General features: G+C 48.0%; 2 protein-coding genes across 13 annotated transcripts in view; one reads left to right on the top strand and one right to left on the bottom strand.

Annotated features, from left to right (window-relative positions):
• The window catches only part of LOC127002871 (transient receptor potential cation channel protein painless-like), a 116,713-nt gene extending 104,077 nt beyond the window's left edge, over positions 1 to 12,636 (top strand). For all 12 annotated transcript variants that reach the window (XM_050869116.1, XM_050869123.1, XM_050869118.1 and 9 more), the window contains 4 exons: positions 2,552 to 2,608; positions 3,554 to 3,720; positions 5,001 to 5,204; positions 8,057 to 12,636. In XM_050869116.1, the coding sequence (XP_050725073.1) occupies positions 2,552 to 2,608; positions 3,554 to 3,720; positions 5,001 to 5,204; positions 8,057 to 10,996 (3,368 nt within the window). In that variant the 3' untranslated portion in view covers positions 10,997 to 12,636. The remainder of the gene's footprint in view (positions 1 to 2,551; positions 2,609 to 3,553; positions 3,721 to 5,000; positions 5,205 to 8,056) is intronic.
• LOC127002873 (uncharacterized) lies at positions 240 to 24,081 on the bottom strand. Its single transcript, XM_050869128.1, has 2 exons — positions 12,745 to 24,081; positions 240 to 659 (listed from the first exon to the last, which is right to left on the bottom strand). Exon 1 carries the CDS (start codon positions 14,011 to 14,013, stop codon positions 12,931 to 12,933), a length of 1,083 nt encoding a protein of 360 aa, XP_050725085.1. The 5' UTR covers positions 14,014 to 24,081; the 3' UTR covers positions 240 to 659; positions 12,745 to 12,930.
• Between the last annotated feature and the right edge of the window lie 82 nt (positions 24,082 to 24,163).

Below are 24,163 nucleotides of genomic sequence, written 5' to 3'. Positions count from 1 at the left end.
TAATAATAATAATAATAATAGTATAATGATGACGATAATAATAATAATAATAATAATAATAATAATAATAATAATAATAATAATAATAATAATAATAATAATAATAATAATAATAATAATAATAATAATAATAATAATAATAATAATATAATAATAATAATAATAATAATAATAATAATATTACTACTACTACTACTACTACTACTACTACTACTACTACTACTACTACTACTGCTGCTACTACTACCACTACTACTACTACTACTACTACTATTACTACTACTACTATTACTAATACTACTAATACTAATACTAATACTAATACTACTGCTGCTACTACTACTATTACGTAAATGATACCTCCATACTTGCCATTCCAAACGCCCAGCAGGAGAGTTGTAGTAATCTCGGAGGTAGTTTCTCTGGTTTTTCGCTGCCACTGTCGCAGTGTTCCCTCGCACATGTTCGATAGAGGCGAGTGTATCACCATCTCTCCAGCACCTGGAACAACTTGGTGGGCGACACGATTCTCTTCATCAATTAAGGCGGCATGTTGTGATGGATACCTGATCCTTTTGAGGTTATGGAGACAACAAGCTAACAGAATTGCTTCCACTTTCTTGGGATGGAGTGGGCTTGTTGTTAGCAAGCACCTAAATCTGAAATAAGTTTAGGAGTTAATGATTTCTGAAGAAAATTATTCTGTATTCATCAAGGAAAAACATCTCTAAGAAGATAAGTTTAAACTTTATGTACGTATTAATAAAAAATAAAAAAAAAATATATATATATATATATATATATATATATATATATATATATATATATATATATATATATATATATATATATATATATATATATATATATATATATATATATATATATATATATATATATATATATATATATATATATATATATATATATATATATATATATATATATATATATATATATATATATATATAATGGGTATTTCATACAAGTTCAAAGAATAGGTCAAAAGTATAGACACAGACATGGTAGAAATCTTCCTCTTTCATTAAAAATGATCACCACACTTGCTCGCCATTGTTCCAAATGAATTCTCAACCACCCGGCGCGCCCTTGACAGTCTGTAGTTGAATATTCTTTCTTGATTGCTCATGTTTCTATGTGGACATGGCGCCATCAACCAGGGTCTTAGTGGAAAGACGTCTTCTCCAACCAGAAAGTATGGAATGGGTGTGTTGTCGTCGGGTAGGGGTTCAGGTTGAGGCAGACCAACAAGATTATCCTCCAAAGCAGACCGTAGTGCTGTTGTTGAGAATATTCCGGCATCAGAGGAAGCTCCCGGGTCCCAACACACACATACAGGAACTTATAGTCAGCATCCACCAGGGCAAGAAGAACAATGGAGTAATTGTAATAGATGAAGCCCCCGCCTGGAGGACACCGTATAGCTATATGCTTGCCGTCCAGAGCACCAACAGTTTGGTAAATATTCCACCTTTTTGCGAAAAGGGATGCCACTTCCTTCCACTGTTCAGGTGTTGTAGGGCACGACAGAACCTCCTAGAGGTATTCTTGTACGATTGCCTCGCAGGTTTCAGGTACTATCTTGGAGATGGTGTTGTGGGCCACACGGAAACTGTATTGAAGACTCCTGTAGCTGTCTCCTGTTGCCAGGTATCGCAGAGTAATTGCCTGTCTCAGCCCTGGTCCTGTGGCCCTCCGAAAGAACGTGTCATTCTTCTCATTTCTTGGACCCACCCTCTGCAGCAGCTCGTTGAACATAGTTTGGTCCATTCTCATAAAATTACGGAAGCTGCCCGGGTCTTCTAGGGCTAACTCCTTCATGAGGTTTTCATAATGCCCAAAGGAAGTTCGTCGTAGTAACCATGTCCAATATGCCCTCAGCTTCTTTTGTTTTTTCTTCTTTTCGTTGTGGTGCAGAAGACCAAGACACAGGATCAACTCCAGCTCAGCGACACAACTTCTATGTTACGGTGTAACAAAAGCATGTCGATGGAATCACAGTCAGACAAATCCACGTTGTACGGCGGCGATTAGCATTGGCGACCTATTTATACACAGGTCCGAGAACACCTTGACTATTCGGGATCGTTCGTACCACTTTCGTGAAGGTTCGTAGGTCTTCGTACGTCTTCGTAGGTAATTCGTAGGACATCCTTGGTAATTTGTAGGTGATCTTGATCAAATCGTATCTTATCGTAACCTATCGGGATTCAAATCTAAGGATAATTGTAGCATATCTTAGCGTTTCGTAGTGCTTCGTGTTTAACTCGTAGGTCTGTCGTAGTCACTTCGTAGCGGTTCGTGGACGCAAGTCGTTAAATCACACATCGGGGGAATTCGGGACTACTTTTCTCACGATGCGTCACGATGTCAAGTTCGCAGCTCATCGGCATCGAATTCGTATAGGAGGGAAAGCCCCTTTTAACGGCTGCTGATGAAGATGATAATGATGATGACGATGACAATGATGATATGATGATAGCTTGCTACAGCCCCCCTCCTAACCCTCCCATATCCCGTTTTCCTTCAGCCCCCGCGATGCTGGAGGGCCGCTCTAAACAGGAGCTGCTGATGGCGGTGGAGAAAGGTTAGTGCGCGCCTTGCCTCAGTGCTCGTCTCAGTGATACGATAGTAGGTACTTCCCGCTTGTTTGTCTCTCTCGCCCCGTTACCGCTGTGTGTGTGTATGTGTGTGTGTGTGTGTGTGTGTGTGTGTGTGTGTGTGTGTGTGACCATTCATCTATCTATCTTATTTGTATATCAGTGACTGTAGCTCTACGTGTATCTGTATTTTATTATCTATCCATCTAAAAGGAACGGCCAAAGAAGGAAGAGCCCGTGATGAGGGCGTCTTTAGTGTGAAGGATGCCGGCAGCTCAAGGGCAGACAAGGTAAAGAATAAACAAAAAGCCCGCGGGCGCCGCTCCTGCAAAGAGTTGATGGAATGGAACGAGGGTCAAAACACAATGGAAAGGTGCCTTGACTCCTGATGCTCACCTTGAAAGTGTTAAGTCACAGCCAGGAGGCAGCAGTGATGAAGGGAAGGCACCTTGAAAGTGTTAAGTTACAGCCAGAAGGCAGCAGTGATAAAGGGAAGGCCCCTTGAAAGTGTTAAGTCACAGCCAGGAGGCAGCAGTGATGAAGGGAAGGCACCTTGAAAGTGTTAAGTTACAGCCAGGAGGCAGCAGTGATGAAGGGAAGGCCCCTTGAAAGTGTTAAGTCACAGCCAGAAGGCAGCAGTGATGAAGGGAAGGCCCCTTGAAAGTGTTAAGTCACAGCCAGAAGGCAGCAGTGATGAAGGGAAGGCCCCTTGAAAGTGTTAAGTCACAGCCAGGAGGCAGCAGTGATGAAGGGAAGGCCCCTTGAAAGTGTTAAGTTACAGCCAGAAGGAAGCAGTGATAAAGGGAAGGCCCCTTGAAAGTGTTAAGTCACAGCCAGAAGGCAACAGTGATGAAGGGAAGGCCTCTATAAAGCATTCAGTCGTAGGCAGGTTGAAATACAAAGTAAGCTGATCTTCCTCCAACTCATCACAGGTGACGAGTACAGGCTACGTAACGCCCTGAGGCACCTCTCCAAGAGGGCCATCAACGAAATCCTCCCCGGGTCGCTCTACACAGCCCTGCAAATCGCGGCCAAGAACAACTTCCCCAAGCTGGTGACCGCCCTGCTGGAGGCCGGGGCGGACCCGAACATCCATCAGGTGCTGTGTGGGTGGGGGGTGGGGGGGGATATGACAGTAGGAGGAATGAACGGAGGGAAGTGAAAAGATGTGGACACTAAGATAGATGATAGAGAGTAAAAGACAGCGAGGGAAGTGATTGAAACTGAGATAGATAGATAGAGAGAGAGAGAGAGAGAGAGAGAGAGAGAGAGAGAGAGAGAGAGAGAGAGAGAGAGAGAGAGAGAGAGAGAGAGAGAGAGAGAGAGAGAGAGAGAGAGAGAGAGAGAGAGAGAGAGAGAGAGAGAGAGAGAGAGAGAGAGAGAGAGAGACAGAGATAAGTACAGAAAGGTAGATAAATACAGACAGACTGAGATGAAACAAGAGTGAGAGGAAGGAAGGGAAGTACACAGACAGATAAACATGAACAGATAGAGAAGGAGGAGAGGGAAGCAGATAAATAGACAGAGACAAGATAGGAGAAGAAGGAAGAGAAGGAAGAGAGATATATAGATAGATAGAGAGACAGAGTAAGAGGATGCCACAACCTTAGCCACAGGACGGAAGCTCTCTGACTCCTTTCCGCGGTCGTCACAGCCATTCCAGAACACACTCCTACACACCCTCCCTCCCTTTCTCCATCCCATCCTGACACACCACATGCACCTCTTACAAAGCTCTGCACCACTGCATATACACGTGACTTCCTTCTCTCTATACATATTCACTACAGGCGAATGTTTCCTGGACCTGAAGAAGCATTGTCCCTTCACACCATTACTAGAGTCTTGCATATTTCCAGGACCTGTCAGGGAGGAAACACTGTCCCCTTGTAGAAGCATTGTCCCTTCACACCATTACTAGAGTCTTGCATATTTCCAGGACCTGTCAGGGAGGAAACACTGTCCCCTTGTAGAAGTATTGTCCCTTCACACCATTACTAGAGTCTTGCATATTTCCAGGACCTGTCAGGGAGGAAACACTGTCCCCTTGTAGAAGTATTGTCCCTTCACACCATTACTAGAGTCTTGCATATTTCCAGGACCTGTCAGGGAGGAAACACTGTCCCCTTGTAGAAGTATTGTCCCTTCACACCATTACTAGAGTCTTGCATATTTCCAGGACCTGTCAGGGAGGAAACACTGTATCCTTGTAGAAGTATTGTCCCACTCACACCATTATTAGAGTCTTGCATATTTCCAGGACCTGTCAGGGAGGAAACACTGTCCTTTCGTTGAAGTATTATCCCTTCACAACTAGTCTTGCATATTTCCAGGATCTGAAGGAATTGCTCCCTTCACTAATATATTCCCAACTTCCAGAACTCCATATCCTTTCAAAGGTGTCCCCTTCACTATGCCGCCAAGAATGGCAACGCGGAGGTGGTCAAGGCCCTCCTGAAGAAAGGTGCCGACCCCAACGCCAAGGACGAGTTTGGCCACACGGCCCTTCACTACGCCTCCGAAAACAACTTCCCCAAGCCGGTGACCGACCTGCTGGAGGCCGGCGCGGACCCCAACACCAAGGTGCTGTGCAGGGAGAGGGGAGAGCGGGGGGGATGACATGACAGTAGAAGGAATGAAGGAGGGAAGTAAAAAGATGTAGACACTAAGAGATGAAATAAGAGTAGGAGAGAGGAAGTGATAGATATAGAGATAGATGGAGAGAGAAAGAAAGAGAGAGAGAGAGAGAGAGAGAGAGAGAGAGAGAGAGAGAGAGAGAGAGAGAGAGAGAGAGAGAGAGAGAGATGAATGGAGGTAGGTATAAACAGGTAGATAAATACAGACAGACTGAGATGAAACAAAAGTGAGAGGAAGGAAGGGAAGTACACAGAAAGATAAACATGAACAGATGGAGAATGAGGAGAGGGAAGCAGATACAGGGATAGAGATTAAATAAGAGTAGGAGGAAGAGAAGGGAGACAGATATTTAGATAGATAGAGAGACAGAGGAGGAGGATGCCACAACCTAAGCCACAGGACGGAATCTCTCTAACTCCTGTCCACGGTCTTCCAGCCATTCCTGAACACACTCCTACACACCCTCCCTCCCTTTCTCCATCCCATCCTGACACACCACATGCACCTCTTACAGACTCTGCACCACTGCATATACACGTGACTTCCTTCCCTCTATACAGTTCCCTCCCGAGTTTCGCGCTTGCTTCGTTTCGCAGGTATAACGCTAAACTTGTGGATCGCGAAACTCGGGGTATTGAAAACACTGAAAAAGCGCTTATTGGTTGAGGACCGTGAAGAAGCTGACTTTTTATTCCCACTTTACTCCCTTGTTATTTCAAAATACGTACCGTGTTAAAAGGAAGAAGCTGTGAAGAGAGAACGCGTCGTTTTGAACACGCAGCTGAAGGCGGCTGGCTGCCTTACAACTGGTTGACAGTTCAGAATACACGCTTGTGATTGGCCGAGTCCAATGACGTCAGTAACGGCGCTCATCCAATGAGCGGCTTCCAACTATGACGAAACGAAAGTTTTGTGAATCTTAAGTCAACGTTGATAGCTGAAACATTAGTTCTTAACTTTTACCGCGAGCCATTAGCGCGCATCTTTGTGAATCTCGCCCCAGCACGTGTGAACACGGTCACCTAACCGCTAGTTGCTTGAGAACTTTGTGTCGAGGTTCAAAGTCGGCTGCATTTCACGGGAAACTCATCGAAATTCTAGTCAGAAACTCAATCACCAGCATGTCAGTTATTTTCTCGTGAGGTCGGTAAGTTGTGTTCACAAGAAGAAGAGCGTATCAGCTGATCGGTTTAGTAGCCATCCGCGTGTTTATATCAGTTCCACAATGAGTTCCACGAAGCTAGATAAGCTTGGAGTAACCAGGCTGAGCAGGTCTTGGACTGAGTCTTGTCCAAGCATAGCCACTGCATTATCATGCCTGGGTCCTCACTGCTAAGTTCTTGTGGCATTTAATTAACGGTAGCAAGCTGTAACACACTCTCCCTTTGTCTCCGAGCTAACCACTCACGAACCAACAAATGCTTTCTTTTCATTTTTTTTATTTTTCTTCAGCAAACACCACAAAGCAAACTCTGCAACGTCTGGATCCATTGTTTGTTTTGCTGTTCAGCTGATATATCCCAGAATGCAACAGTCCTCTGTGTGACCAAACTTGAGGATAAATTCGAGGCAGAAAATTGTCGGGAGATAATTTCGTTGATTCGGTGAGAAATTCCCGAGAAACTTGCTTCCGCCTTTAATTAAGCTGCTGGTGTCACACTGGGCGCGTTGGCGATAGGGGCGACCGGCAACTCCAACTTTTCCGGGTGTGTGTTACTCACAGCCGAGGTCGGTGGCCGTATTCACAACGTAGACAAAGCAGTCGCCCTGTATTGATTAAATAGTGAACAAATCAGCTCTGCCAGTCTACTCTACGAGTTTCCTGGTTGGCCATTTTACACTCCTCCTTACTCCTCAGCCACTGCCGTCGTCTGTTTGTTTATATACAGCAGCGCGGTTGCTCTTACTCCCAACCGTTTTCCATCCATACAGACAACCGACAATTCGCTCCCGGTTGGGCGCACGGGGAACTGTGGTTGCCAGTAGCCCCATCGGTTGGAGGAAAACGGCCAGTGTGACAACGCCTTAAGGAATCGCGCGTGACCCCGACGGTAGATAGACGTGATCTGTACATGTCAAAGCAACGCGAAACTCAGAGCGATAATGCGCTAAAGTTGGGATGGTAAGAATTTAGGACTGAGCGCGAAACACGAGGATCGCGAAACTCGGGAGGGTACTGTACATATTCACTACAGGAGAATGTTTCCTGGACCTGAAGAAGCATTGTCCGCTTCACACCATTACTCCAGTCTTGCACATTATTTCCTGGACCTGTCAGGGAGGAAACACTGTCCCCTTGTAGAGGTATTGTCTCTTCACACCATTACTAAAGTCTTGCATATTTCCAGGACCTGTCAGGAAGGAAACACTGTCTGTCCCCTTGTAGAAGTATTGTCCCTTCACACCATTACTAGAGTCTTGCATATTTCCAGGACCTGTCGGGGAGGCAACACTGTCCCCTTGTAGAACTATTGTCCCTTCACACCATTACTAGTGTCGTGCATATTTCCAGGACCTGTCGGGGAGGCAACACTGTCCCCTTGTAGAACTATTGTCCCTTCACACCATTACTAGAGTCTTGAATATTTCCAGGACCTGTCGGGGAGGCAACACTGTCCCCTTGTAGAACTATTGTCCCTTCACACCATTACTAGAGTCTTGAATATTTCCAGGACCTGTCGGGGAGGCAACACTGTCCCCTTGTATAAGTATTGTCCCTTCACACCATTACTAGTGTCGTGCATATTTCCAGGACCTGAAGAAATTGTTCCTGTCACTAAAGTCTTACCCATTTCCAGGAATTCCCATGGAATCAATTCTTTCCCCTTCCCTACGCCGCCAAGAATAGCAACGTTGAGGTGGTGAAGGCCCTTCTGGAGAAAGGTGCCGACCCCAACGCCAAGGACTGGCGGCATGGCAACACGGCACTCCACCTCCTCGCCGAACACTGGAACACCGACGAGGACTCCTACAAGGCCTGTCTGGATGCCCTCCTGGCCTGCAACAAGACCTTCGTGGACGTCCTCAACTATGGTGGACAGTCTCCGCTCTCCATTGCCACCCACAGGGGCTGTAGAAACATGGTGGAGCAGCTTATATACAAGGGGGCGAACATTAAGACAACTTATTACAACAAAACCGCTGAGGATCTTATCGAGAATAAGCTCCCTGGCTTGCTGGACTCCATCGACTCCTCCGCCATCGTTGAGCCACAGAGGCACCTCAGCGAGGAGCTCTACAACGCTCTGATCCGCCGCGACATTGAACTCTTTCGGGAGATCCTGGACGAGATCAAGAAAGACGAGTCGCAGTCCATGAAGTCAGTGCTGGAGCAGGAACAAGGGGGGTACACACTGCTGATGTATGCATGTAAGGAAGGACTGACGGACTTCGTGAAGGAGTTGCTGAAGCGCGGTGCTGACCCTTCACAGCAGGACCTGACCAGCAAGATAAACCCGATCCTGTACGCGGCAGAGCACGGCTACTACAAGATACTCAGGCTCCTGCTGCTGGTGCTGAGGGGCCAGGGTGCCCAGAACACAGATTACAGGAAGGTGAAGGCCGCCCTGAAGAAGACAGATTACATGAAGGAGACGGCTCTGCACAAGGTAGTGAAGAGGGAGTATGACAATAAAGAGGAAGGCGTTGATTATTCCAAGTGTCTGGAGCTGCTGCTGGACAAGAAATGGTTGCTGGACCTGGACGTGCAGGCAGAGCTCGGGTATACAGAGAAACGGTCCCAAGGTCTGGATGCAAGGGATGAAGGCAGGGGCACGGAGGAATGTTTGGTGGATCTGGATGCACAGAGTAAGTTAGGGTTCACGGCTCTGCATCACGCTGTTCTCCACAACGATCAGAGTTTTGTGCGTGAGCTCCTCCTCAGCGGGGCAAACTTCAGCATCAAGAGCCGGTTAGGGACGCTGGCCATCACAGACATCCAGCCGTCAGTCCTGGAGGAGGTGCTCAACGACTGCATAAAGTCATGTAACGAAGAATTCAACGATAACTTTAAGATCATCCTCCACTACAATATACTGGCGCCCAAACAGACATTGCAGCAGCCGGAGATACAGCCGGAGATGGAGTTCCTGAGGTGCCTGAGTAACTCAAGCAAGCACAGATACCTCCTTGTGCACCCCGTGATTGACACGTTCCTGTTCCTGAAGTGGCAGAAGATCAAGAAATACTTCCATTTGAACATCCTGGTATACTCGGCCTTCCTCATCCTCCTGACAATTTACATCCTTCTCTTCCATGGGACCTTCACACCCTCGACGGATGCTGACCTAAGCGGACACAATGCCACAACCAACACAAGCGTTCCAGACCCAATAAAGCTCAACATGGCCCTCAAGATGAGCCTGCAAGTCCTAATCTCCATCTGCACCTTGTATCTTGCAGTGAGGGAAGGGATTCAACTCTATGTCTCCTGGAGACAGTACCTGATGAGGATGAAGAACTGGCTTGAGATCTTGATAATCCTCATGACCTGCATGGTGCTGTTCATGCCCATGGAGGCGGCGGTGCAGCAGAGCGTGTGTGCCTGGCTGGTGCAGTTCTCGTGGATAGAGTTGGTGCCGCTGCTGGGGGGGCATCCAGCCCTGTCCATCTATATCACCATGTTAACCAAGGTGATTGACAGGATCGTGAAATTCATCGCCATGTTCTCCTCCATGGTGGTGGCCTTCAGCATCAGCTTCTACCTGGCGTTTCAAGTGGACGAGCACTTCAACACCACCTCCTTCACCCCCTTCCACAATTCCCTCCTCAAGACCCTAACCATGGCCACCGCGGAGATCGAGTACACGGATCTCCCCCTCGACACCTTCCCCCTCTCCTCACGCCTCCTCTACGTGGCCTTCGTGTTCCTCATTATGCTCGTCCTCATGAACCTGCTCAACGGCCTGGCGGTGAGCGACATCCATAAGATCCAGCAGGAGGCGGAGATCGTCAGCTCCAGCAGCAGGGTAAAGCTGATGTACTACATTGAGTCTGTGTTGCTGGCCAGTCCGCTGCACCACATCTTCCAGCGGTCACTGCTGTGCTGTGAGGGCGGTGAGGAGAAGGTCGAGGATGACTTCTCCTTCGCAGCCCATCCGGGGCAGCACAACCCCGCTAGGAAGCTCCTCAACCGCCTGGGACGCAGCACATTCGTGTTCCAGACTTGTTTCTACGATAAGCAAAGCAGGCCTGTGTTCCCAAACCTCCACAAGACCATGTGGTACGTCTGTCACTGCCGGTGCTTACAGCTGACGAAGGCGCAGATTGAGGCGGCCAAGGACGTGGTGCTGCAGAAGAAACACAATGCGGCCAACCATCACCTCCCAGGGATGGAGTCTCGTCTGGATCAGCTGACGGCCGCAGTTTCATCCCTCACGGAGAAGGAGAAGGTGGACAAACACATGGTGATGGAGAAGGAGCTCGCTACAGCCAACCATCGTCTCTCAGGCCTGGAGTCTGGCCTGGATCAGCTGATGGACACAGTTTCGTCCCTCACGGAGAAGGAGAAGGTGGAGAAACACGTGGTGCTGGAGAAGGAGCTCCCCACAGCCAACCATCGCCTCTCAAGGCTGGAGTCTCGCCTGGATCAGCTGACGGCCGCAATGCTGGAGAAGGACCACGATGCAACCAACGACCGCCTCTCGGGGCTGGAGTCTTGCATGAATCAGCTGATGGACGCAGTTTCGTCCCTGACGGAGAAGGTGGACCAACACGTCCTCTGTCCGTCCCCGCAGTGACGCCAGAACACCCTGGCCAAGGCGGACGCCTGATTCCTTGTGTCGTGCTGAAGACTGCGATGATATTAGCCCAGAGGAAGCAGTGAAGGGAAAACGTTCAAACAATGGACAGAGTGAACAAGGCACAGCACCAAGAAGCCTCAACTGAACTGAACTGAACAAAACTGAGATGCCCTGAACTGAAGTGAGAGTAAGCGGCCGTACCAAGGAGGCAGAGCACGGCAGCTTCTTCCTCAAGTTCTTGTTGATCTTGTCGCAGAAGCTGACCGGCTCCCACCCATCCCGCCAGAAGGGGATGGACACCGTCTCCCCAAAGTGATGCAGCTGCAGCCCGCACCAGCCCACCGCATTCAGGATGAACGCACCGAGGCAACAAGTACAAGCTGGCACGTCAAGACAGCGGCTGAGTCTTTCCTTCTGCCTGCTGTCAGCAATGGGGAGTCAGGAGGAGATGCATAAATCATAAATAGTCACTCAGTTTTCCGGCACTTCAGAGAGACACGTTTTTACAGGTATTCTCATTAGTCTTCATAATAAATGCTGTTACTACTAAGTCACGTCTGTAGCCATTGTTCAAAGAGATCCTGTGTGTGTGTGTGTGTGTGTGTGTGTGTGTGTGTGTGTGTGTGTGTTGGGAAGTTACCTGTCTCATGAACACTTCTGCAGCAATTGACTGCCATCTTTGCACACACACACACACACACACACGTAGTTGTATAAATTCTACACAAAATAGCTGAGTTTTCTAGCAATTCAAATCGTCAAATTAGCCCGTCCGCTGCGATTGGCACGGATTTTGCCTTCACTGAGCCCCTGGCGGCTGTGCTGAGAGCGAGAGAAAAAAAATGTGCCAGTGTGGGCCGGGAGTTGGAAGTGAGTGTATTTCCATAAAATTGCTCCTTTTCTTGCCCGGCCCACACCTAACACAATGGAGGCAAGTTTACCAAAACCTTACAGGACACAACTAAATAGTTGTACTACATGATGATGTTTGAGGGTGTTGGGTGAGTACCACCAAATTGGGCGGTCAGCCCAAACAGGCCACTTCTTTGATGCAACCTTTCAATGGTGAGTGCGTCAAACCAAATAATGGTCAGGAGTAAAAATGACTTAGAAAATCCTCAATTCTAACATCCTAAAAGGGTTTTTTGATACCCCCACTGTTTCTACAAGTGCCCGGCCAAGGGTTAAAGCCACTTATAAAACCTGATCCACTCTCCTCCCCACACCCTTTGCCTGGACAGGGAATGCAGCTTGCTCTCAATGCAACATTACCTTCCCCTCCTCTATGCTCAACAAGACTACCAGGACGTGAGGGCTTACAAAGCTCTCTAGCCATCAACCTTTGCTAGTCAGGAAGGAAAAGCTGTACCGTTCCGCTCCCAACCAAGGAAAAATGAGGCTCAGCTTGTTACACACACACACACACACACACACACCTGACACTAATAACAACAATAACAATAATAATAATAATAAAAATAAATAAATAAATAAATAAACATACTGACCGGACCGAAATTATAACCTTTCAACTTCGTTGGCGGAGGTAATAATAATAATAATAATAATAATAATAATAATAATAATAATAATAATAATAATAATAATAATAATAATAATAATAATAATAATAATAATACCCCCTCTATAATTATCCTCTCCTGATACTTCCACTAAACCCACTATAACGTTCCCTAACACTACCACTACTACTACCACTACTGCCTCCCCTCGCTGCACCTTACCCCCTTGCATCCCGTGGCACGAGTCTTGCCGCACGGACACGGAGGTTTGTGGTTTGGGGTCCAGTCTCCGAGGTTCTCATGGGCGTAGAAATCCATTGGGTAGGCAAGCGTGTCCCAGCGTGTGTGGCTGAGTGCGACGGCGGCCTCGTAGGGGTTCAGGAGGGGTGATAGTTTATTGTTGCAGGTCTACAACAAAGGAGAAGGGAGGGACATGCCGTCCCAACCCCCAGGCAGTACATAGTGTGATTGTACAACTATTAATACATGTGTAGGTAGCACCATGAAGCGAAAAAGGTACAATGGTAGGAAACAAGTGCTAAAATAAGGAAGGAAAAAAAGCCTTGATGAAATCAAGGGGGCAGACATAAGGGACTGAACATATGAACTACAATCTAGGGGCAAATGCAGGATACTCGCTAAGCACAGCTGACAGAACATTATTGTTAATGAACCACCCACCAGCTCAGGCATGTCCCAGTGACCCTGTGGGCGGTAAGCACTAATAGCAGGACATTGCAGGACATAGTGTTTGAGCGTGTGACCCCCTGGCCCGGCACACAAGCGGCAAGGTACAGGGTCAGCCCCACTGACCTCCCAGTAATATCTGTAGCCCAGCCTCAGCCGCATCACCACCAGATCATAGGATGCACTAAGCCTGCCATAAGTGTGGGTGCAGAAACTTGAGACCTGGGCATAGTGAATTCTGGAGGGACTACCATCCTGACACCTCAAGGCAAGCTGATTGGTAACAGACTCACTTACAAGGGATCTAAGTCTATTCTTAACATAATTATAGGTGTACTCAACACTCGGGTGTACAATGAGGTCATCAGAGGCAGCACGAACAAGTCTGTCTGCCTTTTCATTATGGGGCAGCCCAACATGTGAGGGCACCCAGATAAAGTGTGCAGTAGCACCACAGCGCTCCAGCAGGCTAAGGGCACTAAGGCACCTGTTGACGATATCACAGTCAGAGGGGGAGGAAGACAGAAGTGCATACAAGGCACTCTGGCTGTCATCAAACAGGTACACAGTTTTCCATAGAGCTACAGTGATATGGAGGGACTCAAGTATGGCATGAAGTTCCGCCCTTGTGGAAGACAAACTGTCAGGAAGCCTCTTGGAAACCTCAGTGTCAGTGTATATAGAGGGGGAGGTATAGTCTCTAACAAATAATTCACAACCAGTCCTGCTGCCATTGACAGACCCATCACAAAAAAAAAAAGCATGGACAGCCTTGGTACGGGGATAAGCAGACAATTTGGTCATAAAGTGATCCTGCAGGACTTGAGGAAGCCAGGAGTCTTTAGGTTTATCCAATTTTTCTATATCAACACTGACTCTGTGAGGGTTCCAAGTGGGATAACAAGGGCTGCTAATGAGGGCAAGACACGGGTCAAGGACACCAAGGTCAGATAAGATCTTGTGAAGCTTTCTAAGGTACGATTTGGCCGGAATGTTAGGGGTGTTCTGAATATTACCAAGGGCCTACTTAAGCTGAGTGTCCCCATGACAAATTATACGACAGACTGTGCGGCAAGTAATTTCCTTAGGTATGCATGGGAACAATGAGACCAGATTTCCATGATCGAGGCAAAATACTAGAAGAATATGACATGTTAAATAAATCAAGGTTGGGGTTATCAGGGGGGGGGGGGTAAAGGACATCATAGGTTAAGCCATCCTGACCAGAGGCCGTCGACTTGCCAGGCCTAATAGCACGTACGAGCTCATCCAGAGTAATAGGGACACAAGTATCGTCAACCAGGGTCACATTATGGTGTGCAAGGGCCATGCACCGGGGTTGATGGCAGATGATAGCATCTCTATGGGCGGCAGGCAGCTCATCCACAGCAGGGGCACGTGTCCATGTTTGCAATAGTGTCTGGCCCTCCCAGCAGGATCAGGATCCCTAACGGGATGGTTAGGTTTGCCCCTGACCCTGTTGACATGGAGCCAAATCCTCTGCAGGGTCTGAGTCTTACGCAGCCGCCCCAAGAAGTCACCCCGAGCCTGTTGACGAAGGTCAGTGAGGTGCCGAGCAACGGACATCATCGCATCCCTGGCATCATAGTCGGTGGGGTCACGCTGCGACCGCCTCTGGTAGGTGGCAAGAGTTTGCTGGCAAGAAAAAAATAACAGGATCCTTAGCATAAGAGGAGGAGCAACGAGTGACGGCATGCATCCTAGGAGCTCTATGAGATGGGGGACACAAAGCCTTCAGTAACTTCAACAAAGCCCTGATACAAGGAATTAACATCAGAAAAGGTGTCCTTGGCGACAGTGTACCAAGACTCAACACATGAAACAAGCCTTGGCACACGGGCAGCAGGAACAGTAAGCCTCTTCCTAAGTGTAATAGGCACAAAAGACCAAGGGAGAGTAGTTTCCAGAGCAAAGTGGTCGCTGAGTAAAGTTGGCGACAGGCGAGTCTCAATAGAGCACGGGGACATGTTAGACAGGGCCACATAGTCTATCCTGCCACCCTGAGTGTGTGTAGGGACATCGTCACCTGTGAGCGTTACTGTATCTGTGGCGTCAAGAAAAGCTTTCCATCTAACCCCGTTTATATTGGTGGTCAAGTGACTGCCTAGGTCCTTATGACGAGCATTGACATCTCCCATCAGCAATGCTTTTTCTTCCAAGAAGCAACCTGGGAGGTTGTCAGCACGAAAGGCATGAGAATGGACATACAATTTTACACAGAACAGGGGACCATTATATATAGGAACATGCAAACATACAATAAGAAACTCCATACCCCCGTTAACCCCCATCTCTTGAAAAGTAACAGGAAGTCCTTGTCTGACATAAGTTGTTAATCCTCTGCTGCTACAATCTCCAGGTCCGAGAGAGTGAGTCACATAACCTTTCAAGTGTTGTACAGGCCATTATGAGGAAGAGGAGGCCCCCAGGAGCTGCAGCTGAGCAGACTCCATGCCATTCACAGTTGTGGTGAGGGCCTGCAATGCCGTAGACATGTCCTTCATCATAGTCTCCAGTGAATCCAGCCGAGAGGAGATTGAGGACGGGCCAGAGTCACTCACAACGTGGGCACTGCAGCTGGAGGTGGGCGAAGCTACGGGTGGCCCTGTAGCCTTCACAGGAGGAACTGCACTTAGAGGGGTACCGGCTGCTGCCTGATGCTGGGGATCGTCGGCCGGTGAGAGGGGTGGAGGACGGGGCCCGCCAGCACCAGCAGTCACAAGAGCCGTGCCAGGAGGGGGACAGGGAGCAGGGCGAGCTTTCACAGCAGTGAGGCGCTCGACAACTTGAGCCAGGACAGCCGAGATAATGGCCATTCCTTTTTGAGGTCGAGCAGGAGACAAGCAGAGAGGTCAGCAGCAGGTGCAGAGACTGGCTAATCCCCAGCGGGGACTGCAGGGGCAGGTGAGGACTCACGGCCAGTGCCAGGGGAGGGGTGTCGAGGTCCAGAGCAAGGTAGGGGATTTTCCCAGGCATTATGGCCAGGTTGCGTTGCAGAGCGATAGGAAGGAGTGACATGTTGACGGGTATAGGATTCTGGTTGAGGCCTGAGGGTACTGGAGAAGGGTGCAGGTTTCTCGGGACACGCATTAGTTGAGGCATTATGGGGGCCACCACAGTTACAGCACCGTGGAGAAAATTTGTTACCGTCCTGGGTCCTTTTTCTACACTCCTCCGAGTGGTGCCGCCCAGCACAGTACCGACACCGAGGCAACGATCTGCACCGCCACTCCTTATGGCCTTATGGCCCCACCGGCTGAAGCGATGGCATAGATCAGGCTCAGGTGTGTGTGAGGGCAACTACCAACCGAGTGGCGAACGACCGGGGCACTCTTGCTGCTCGTTCGCCATGAAGCCGTTCAACTACCGAGGCGCAGCAAACAACCTGCTACATTCCCGCTGCTCGTTCGTCTGTCGCCGTTCGACGCCTCGGTCGACCGAACCACCGAGGCTTCTCAACCCGCTGTGGAAGGCGACCTGGTGGGCGACCAGCTCCTTCATCTTTAGACAGCAGCTGAGCCCCGCCCTGAACACCTGGTTCTGCTCCAGCCAGCTCTACTTTTCACTGGGTTTCCTCGGAACGGTGGGCTTGTTCTGGGTGCCCTCACCTCGCTCCTCTCCACGCTCGGACTCCCGTTACTACCGTAACCCTGATCTCCTCCTGCGCCTCCCTCGTCTACCACGTCTACACCACTTCAAGGACGAAGCTGTGCTGCCTCGTCACTGCCACTCTGAGGACGGGACGCCAGAAGAGGAAGAAGCCGTGCAAGGATCATTGCTGAGTCAGGCGTGTTGAAGCCTTCGTGTTGGAGACTTCAGTGTTTGTGAGGCTGTTGTGGGTTTCTTTACTTTATTTAACAGTGCCCGAAACAGAAAACTTCGGGACACTTTTGTCACTAAGGCAAAAGCCTACCTGATATTATGATGGTTTAGCAGGTTCGACATCTTTGAAGGCGCGGGGATTCTTTGGGCAACGCCGACGTAGATGGCCTTCCTCCCCACATTGGTGACACTTCACGGTAGCTGTGCTGGGCTGGGCAGAGGTGTTGGCAGAGGCTCCTTGAGAGGACTCTGAAGATTTCGTGGGCGAAGCAGCCTCAGAGGGGTCTCGGGAACTAGGAGAGGAAGCTTTCGGGTAGGCGTTGCGGGCAGACGACCAGTCGTCGGCAAGTCTCACGGCGTCGGGAAGATCTTTCGGCCGGCGCTCCTTTATGAAGATCCTCAAGTCTGGGGTAAAATTAGTTTGAAACTGGTCAAGGAGCATAAACTCCCGGCGTGCTTCATAAGTGCAGGGGACGTCAGAGGCTTCCAATCACGCTTGGAACAACTGGGTCAGGTGGATAGAGAAGTGTTGGTACTTTTCCCCAACTCTAATCTTGGCGTGACGGAAGTCTTGACGGTTGTTGTCCGCCGTCTTGCTGAACCCAGTGAGGAGAGCTTTCTTTAGGAGATTAATCTTCGGTTATGTCAGCTGACAGTGAAGTATACAGTTCAGTGGCCTTACCCGTGAGGAGACAACTCAACCTTGCGGCGTAGCTGTCCTTGTCGATCCGCAGAAGTTCAGCCACCCTTTCAAAGCGGACGAGGTAGTTGTTGATGTCTTCTCCCTCTTGGTAGGTGGGCAACTTTGGTCCTCTGACGTTCTCACAAGAAGGAGAAGCCGCTTTTCCTTGGCCGACGACACGGACGAGCTCTATTTCCTTCTCTGCTTGCAGCTTGGCGAGTTGGAAATCTCTCTCGGCAGCCCACTCTTCTTTCTCCCTCTCGGTAGCCCGCTCTTCTTTCTCCCTCTCGGCCAGGAGACGCTTCTCTTCTCTCTCGGCTAGGATCCTCTGCTGTTCTTTCTCTCTCTCGGCAGCCCGCTCTTCTTTCTCCCTCTCGGCCAGGAGACGCTTCTCTTCTCTCTCGGCCACGCGCTCGTCCCTCTCGATGCTTGCTGCTGGACAACGTAGCGGCCGAGTTCCTGACCCTCCAGCCCCAAGGCTACAGCCTGAGCCCTAAACACCTCGAAGCTGGACATGACTAAAACACGAGAGAGGGTTAAAGAAGGGAATTTATCAGAAAATAAAGAATGGTGAAACACATCTCCGGAGCCGGTACATCGAACTATCTAGATTAGTTAAGAAAAACACCAGGATAGCAAAAAGGAACTATGAGATCAAAGTAGCAAATGAGGCGAAAAGTAATCCTAAGGGCTTCTTTCAATTGTATAGAACAAAAACACGGGAGAAAATTGGACCGCTGAAAACAAACACAGGGGAGCTAGTAGAAAATTTCGAAAATATGAGCACATTGTTGAGCGACTACTACCTTTCAGTATTCACACAAGAGGATCGAACGACTATTCCGGAAAGGGTTCAGGTGTACGAGGGCGGGGATGACGAAAAATTGAGGGATATAATCATTACCAGGCAAGTACTTCAGGATGAGATAGGTAAGCTTAAGAAGAACAAGTCGCAAGGTCCTGACGAGATATTTCCGAGGGTATTAAAGGAATTAGGTGATGTACTCAGTGACCCACTAACCGACATCTTTAAGATGTCGGTAAATACTGGCTATATGCCGAGACTATGGAAAGCAGCTAATGTGACGCCGATTTTCAAAAAGGGGGACAGGTCAGTTGCTTCAAACTATAGCCCAATTAGCTTAATATCGGTTATAGGCAAGATGCTGGAGTCCATAATGGCCAGGAACATTCGGGAGCATCTAGAGAAACATAGCTTAATTCACGACTCGCAGCATGGGTTCACGAAAGGTAGGTCATGCCTCACCAATCTCTTGTCCTTCTACAATAAAGTATTTGAGGCGGTTGACAGAGATGAAAATTATGATGTAATCTATCTTGATTTTAGTAAAGCGTTTGACAAAGTTCCTCACCAACGACTGTTGCTTAAATTACAGGCTCACGGAGTAGAGGGTAAAGTTTTGAACTGGGTCAAGGCGTGGCTTAGCAATAGGAAGCAAAGAGTGCAAATCAATGGTAAAAGATCTGACTGGGGATGTGTTACGAGTGGGGTCCCACAAGGTTCGGTATTAGGTCCACTTTTGTTTATTATTTATATCAATGACTAAGATACAGGAATTGGTAGTGATGTTAGTAAGTTTGCAGATGATACCAAGATCGGTAGAGTAATTGAGTCGGATCAGGACGCTAGTATTCTCCAGAGTGAACTAAACAGATTGAATGACTGGGCGGATAAATGGCAGATGGAGTTCAATGTAGGGAAGTGCTGTATTCTGAGTGTAGGTAGGCATAACCCCTCTCATAACTATTGCTTAAATGACACTCTCATAAGCAGGTCTGGGTGCGAGAGGGATTTAGGGGTCTTAGTGAGCTTTGATCTCCGTCCAAGGGCACAATGCATTCAAGCTAGAAATCGAGCAAATAGGGTACTGGGATTTATTTCAAGGAGCGTAAGCAACAGAAGCGCCGAAATCTTCCTCAAACTATATTTAGCATTAGTTAGACCTCATCTTGACTATGCGGTTCAATTCTGGTCACCTTACTATAGAATGGATATCAGAATGTTAGAATCGGTGCAGAGGAGGATGACTAAGATGATTCAGGGGTTGAGAAACTTGCCATACGAGGAAAGACTCAAACAGTTAAACTTGCATTCTCTAGAAAGGCGAAGAGTGCGTGGAGACATGATCGAGGTTTATAAATGGATGAAGGGCTTCAATAAGGGAAACATTCATAAGGTTTTGTTGGTAAGAGAACACTAAACATCCTCGGTCTATCCTTAACTCAAAATCTCAACTGGAAACTTCATATCTCATCTCTTACTAAATCAGCTTCCTCGAGGCTGGGCGTTCTGTACCGTCTCCGCCAGTTCTTCTCCCCTGCACAGTTGCTGTCCATATACAGGGGCCTTGTCCGCCCTCGTATGGAGTATGCATCTCATGTGTGGGGGGGCTCCACTCACACAGCTCTTCTGGACAAAGTGGAGGCAAAGGCTCTTCGTCTCATCAGCTCTCCTCCTCATACTGATAGTCTTCTACCTCTTAAATTCCGCCGCAATGTTGCCTCTCTTTCTATCTTCTATCGATATTTCCACGCTGACTGCTCTTCTGAACTTGCTAACTGCATGCCTCCCCCCCTCCTGCGGCCCCGCTGCACTCGACTTTCTACTCATGCTCATCCCTATACTGTCCAAACCCCTTATGCAAGAGTTAACCAGCATCTTCACTCTTTCATCCCTCACGCTGGTAAACTCTGGAACAATCTTCCTTCATCTGTATTTCCTCCTGCCTACGACTTGAACTCTTTCAAGAGGAGGGTATCAGGACACCTCTCCTCCCGAAACTGACTTATCTTTCGGCCACCTCTTTGGATTCTTTTTGGGAGCGGCGAGTGGCGGGCTTTTTTATTATTAATGTTTACTTTTTTGTGCCCTTGAGCTGTCTCCTTTGCTGTAAAAAAAAAAAAAAAAAAAAAAAAGGACACGAAGTAATGGGTTTAAACTGGATAAATTCAGATTCAACAGGGATTTAGGCAAAAATTGGTTTACAAACAGGGTGGTAGATGAGTGGAATAGGCTTAGCAGTCATGTGGTGAGTGCCAATACAATTGTCACACTCAAAAATAGATTAGATAAATTCATGGACAGCGATATTAGGTGGGGTTAGATACACGAGAGCTACACGGGAGCTTAGGTTCAGAGGAGCTGCCTCGTACAGGCCTACCGGCCTCTTGCAGACTCTTATGTTCTTATGTTCTTATGTTTTTATGATTAGCAAAAGAAAACAAAGCAAAAATAATCCAACAAAGGCAATGACCAATTAACACCCCAATAAAGAACAATACCAATTAATAGTACAAGAAACCAGACAAAGAACAAAAACCCAAAAAAACAACAACAAAAAAACAAGACAAAGGAAATTCAACACAGAACCAAACAAACAGGAAGAACCAAAACACAATAGGGAAAACAATGAAGAAAGATTAGTAAAACCCTGCAAAAAGGTAATAAGAGGCGTAGAAGCCCATCCAATACTCAACGAGTGATTGGGGTAAACATGGTCAGCACAAGGGCTGAAAAAGTGCTATGGCAGCACCAACAAATCCCACCGTGGGCATACAACAGCCAGAAAAGAACGGTGAAGGATTAACACATACTTCTGGGCCGCAGACAGCAAGTGGCGCGTAAAAGCGACTTAACAAGCCAACCCTTCCGATTAGCAGTTGACCCAATCCTGGCGAGGTCGCCACATGTCCAGGTTCCAGAGTTGGGTGCTGCAATCGGAAGGGGATAACAAACAAGATAAATGGTTAGGCCCCAATTTACTTTAATGGATCTTGGAACTCCAACATCATCAGGGATACTGGCTGTTCCTATGTAATCGTCTCTGAAGACTTACTACCTGATTAAGATGTTGAGAGTTGTCCGAAGGCCCCACTTGTTGACTACCTAGGACGAGTGGACAAGTTTCCCGCGGTGAGGTGCCACTTGGGCTGTTCCTACTTCACCGGTTGGACTGAGGTGGTACGAGCTCCTATCAAGTTTGTTGGGGCCCTCATCGAAAATGTCCCTGGGGTAAGGGATCCCCATGACCCTGACTCTTCTCAATCTCCATCTGATTCTTCCAGTGCATCCTCCTCTTCAAAATTGCAGCGAGGGATTTCTACTCCTCGTGTTAAGACGCCCCCTGCAGCCAACCAGGTACACGCAGCTACCACCCGTGCTGGTGGGTTGAAGAGGCATCATCCGCTTGTCCTTCCGGAACTTCTACCTCTTTCAGTAACCCCTCAAGACTTCGCCCAGCTTCAAGCCTCGTGTGACTCCTTAGCAACGATACGTCAGAAAGCAGCTTCTGGACAAGTCGACAGAGCCAGTAACGGGTCATCCTTCAAGTACCTGTACCTCCACGGGCTTCTCTACAAGAAGTGCCTCACCTCCCAGCTTTCCAACAAGGTAGACCAACATTGTCTAGTTGTGCCAAGTGTTTCCCGTCAGATCATCCTCTCCGCGGCCCATGACAGTCCCTTGGCCGGACATTTCTCTCGTCGTAGGATGGAGATGAAGATCTTTGAACATTTCTTCTGGCCAGGTATAGGAGCAGACATCCGTGCTTACTGTCGTTCCTGTGATAAGTGCCAACGGATGTCGGGGAGAGGTCGTGTACATCCTGAGTCTGGAGTGCTGAAGCCTTCGTGTTGGAGACTTCAGTGTTTGTGAGGCTGTTGTGGGTTTCTTTACTTTATTTAAAGTAAATTGGTGTCTAACCATTTATCTTGTTTGTTATCCCCTTCCGATTGCAGCACCCAACTCTGGAACCTTGATAGTGTGTAAGGAGTGACCCTCTTGCTGCCCAGGCCACAGATCCACACGTCCTCAGGGATGTTGACCTGCACCGAGCCAATTAGTTGTGGACGGCGGCGCGTCCATAACTAATTGGCTCGGTGCAGTCAAGAAGACCCACAAACCGTCTCCTCAACGACAGAAAGCCCGGAGGTGTGGCCAAGCAGCTGACAGACACATATGTGGGCACACCGTGGACAAGAACAGCCCGCGTGCCTCCTTCAGCGGCACCATGACTTCCCCTTAAAAGCCCTCCGTGACCAGCATAGGAAACACAGGCCCGTTCTCCAACGTGATGTAAGGGACGTTCCTACCTTCCTTGAACAGCGGGTTGGCCCCAGGGTGTTATTTGAGGAGACCCATGATGCCATGAACCATAGGTGCTTGGCACCCGTTGTCTCTTGACATGTGATACGGGACCACAACAAACTTCGTCTCTTCCTATCCAACTGACCCTGGGTAACAGGAACGCCTTCAACCTCCGTCGTCTCCATACCAATGTCCTGACCCTCTCCCGGGGCAGGAGTAGCGGGGACCTCGTCTTCTGGAGCGGGGGACCTCAGAGGTCAGTAGCAGGTGGCGGGGGAGTCACGTCCGAGCGTGGTTTTTCTGTATCTTGGCCCATGGCGGCGGCGGGAGGCAGGGTTAAAGAGGAGACTTCAGCGGCGGCACTGTCAACGGGCAGGACTCCGTGAGCGACCTCTGGACTCCCTCCCAGAGAGTGAATAGGCATGCTCCTGGGATAAAAGCCGTCTGGAACGGGCAAGGCGACGTTTGCGATCCTTGGGCCTCATGAGAAAAGCAGAAGGGAGAAAGCCACGTAAACACGGCCGACCCGCTCACGGGCAGCAGGCGAACTGAAGATGAGAGTAAAAACTGTATTGATGAAACATTTTACACTGTTGGGGTTCGGTAATTCAATGGTCTGTAAGCTATTTTGATTTTCATTTATGACACGTTTTTGATCTTTTAATATTCCCTTTATATTTCTGGCATATTAATTATTTACCTCTGATAAAGATTTTACGTGTGAACAAATTCATCTCTAAACTTTCTCTATTCTGTATCTTTTCTATCTTATCTATTCTCTATTATATCTATTCGCTATTTTATCTATAGGCTATACTCTAGGTCTGTGTGTGTTTCTGTTGGGTGCTATAGTGAAAAAATAAATAAATAGTAACGAAAACAGCTAACAAGTAGTCTTCAAGTTAAATAGCTTATTCACAATGGCTTCTCACACAAACAATTTTATGTACCTCAACTTTACCTCTGTGTGGCGCTTGCTGGTAAGTGTAGAACAGTATGGACGATACCTAATTCATAAACACATACGTAAGACTGATTCCCTCCACGTATGGTTGAAATAACATCTAAACCAACCAGAATTATAACCGAGAGATACTATACTATGTGCCCAACTACCTCCTTTTCGATATAACTGTTTTCCTATTTAACGAGCAGAAAGCGAAGGGTCAGCTTAGAAAATGAATAGAACCACATGATTATGAAGACAAATACTACTCTTTTAACTTCATAATGTATTGAAATTTACTCTCTCTCTCTCTCTCTCTCTCTCTCTCTCTCTCTCTCTCTCTCTCTCTCTCTCTCTCTCTCTCTCTCTCTCTCTC

Source organism: Eriocheir sinensis, chromosome 24 (genome assembly GCF_024679095.1).
Source record: "Eriocheir sinensis breed Jianghai 21 chromosome 24, ASM2467909v1, whole genome shotgun sequence".
Taxonomy (NCBI): domain Eukaryota; kingdom Metazoa; phylum Arthropoda; class Malacostraca; order Decapoda; family Varunidae; genus Eriocheir; species Eriocheir sinensis.
This window is presented reverse-complemented; position numbering and strand designations above follow the sequence as displayed.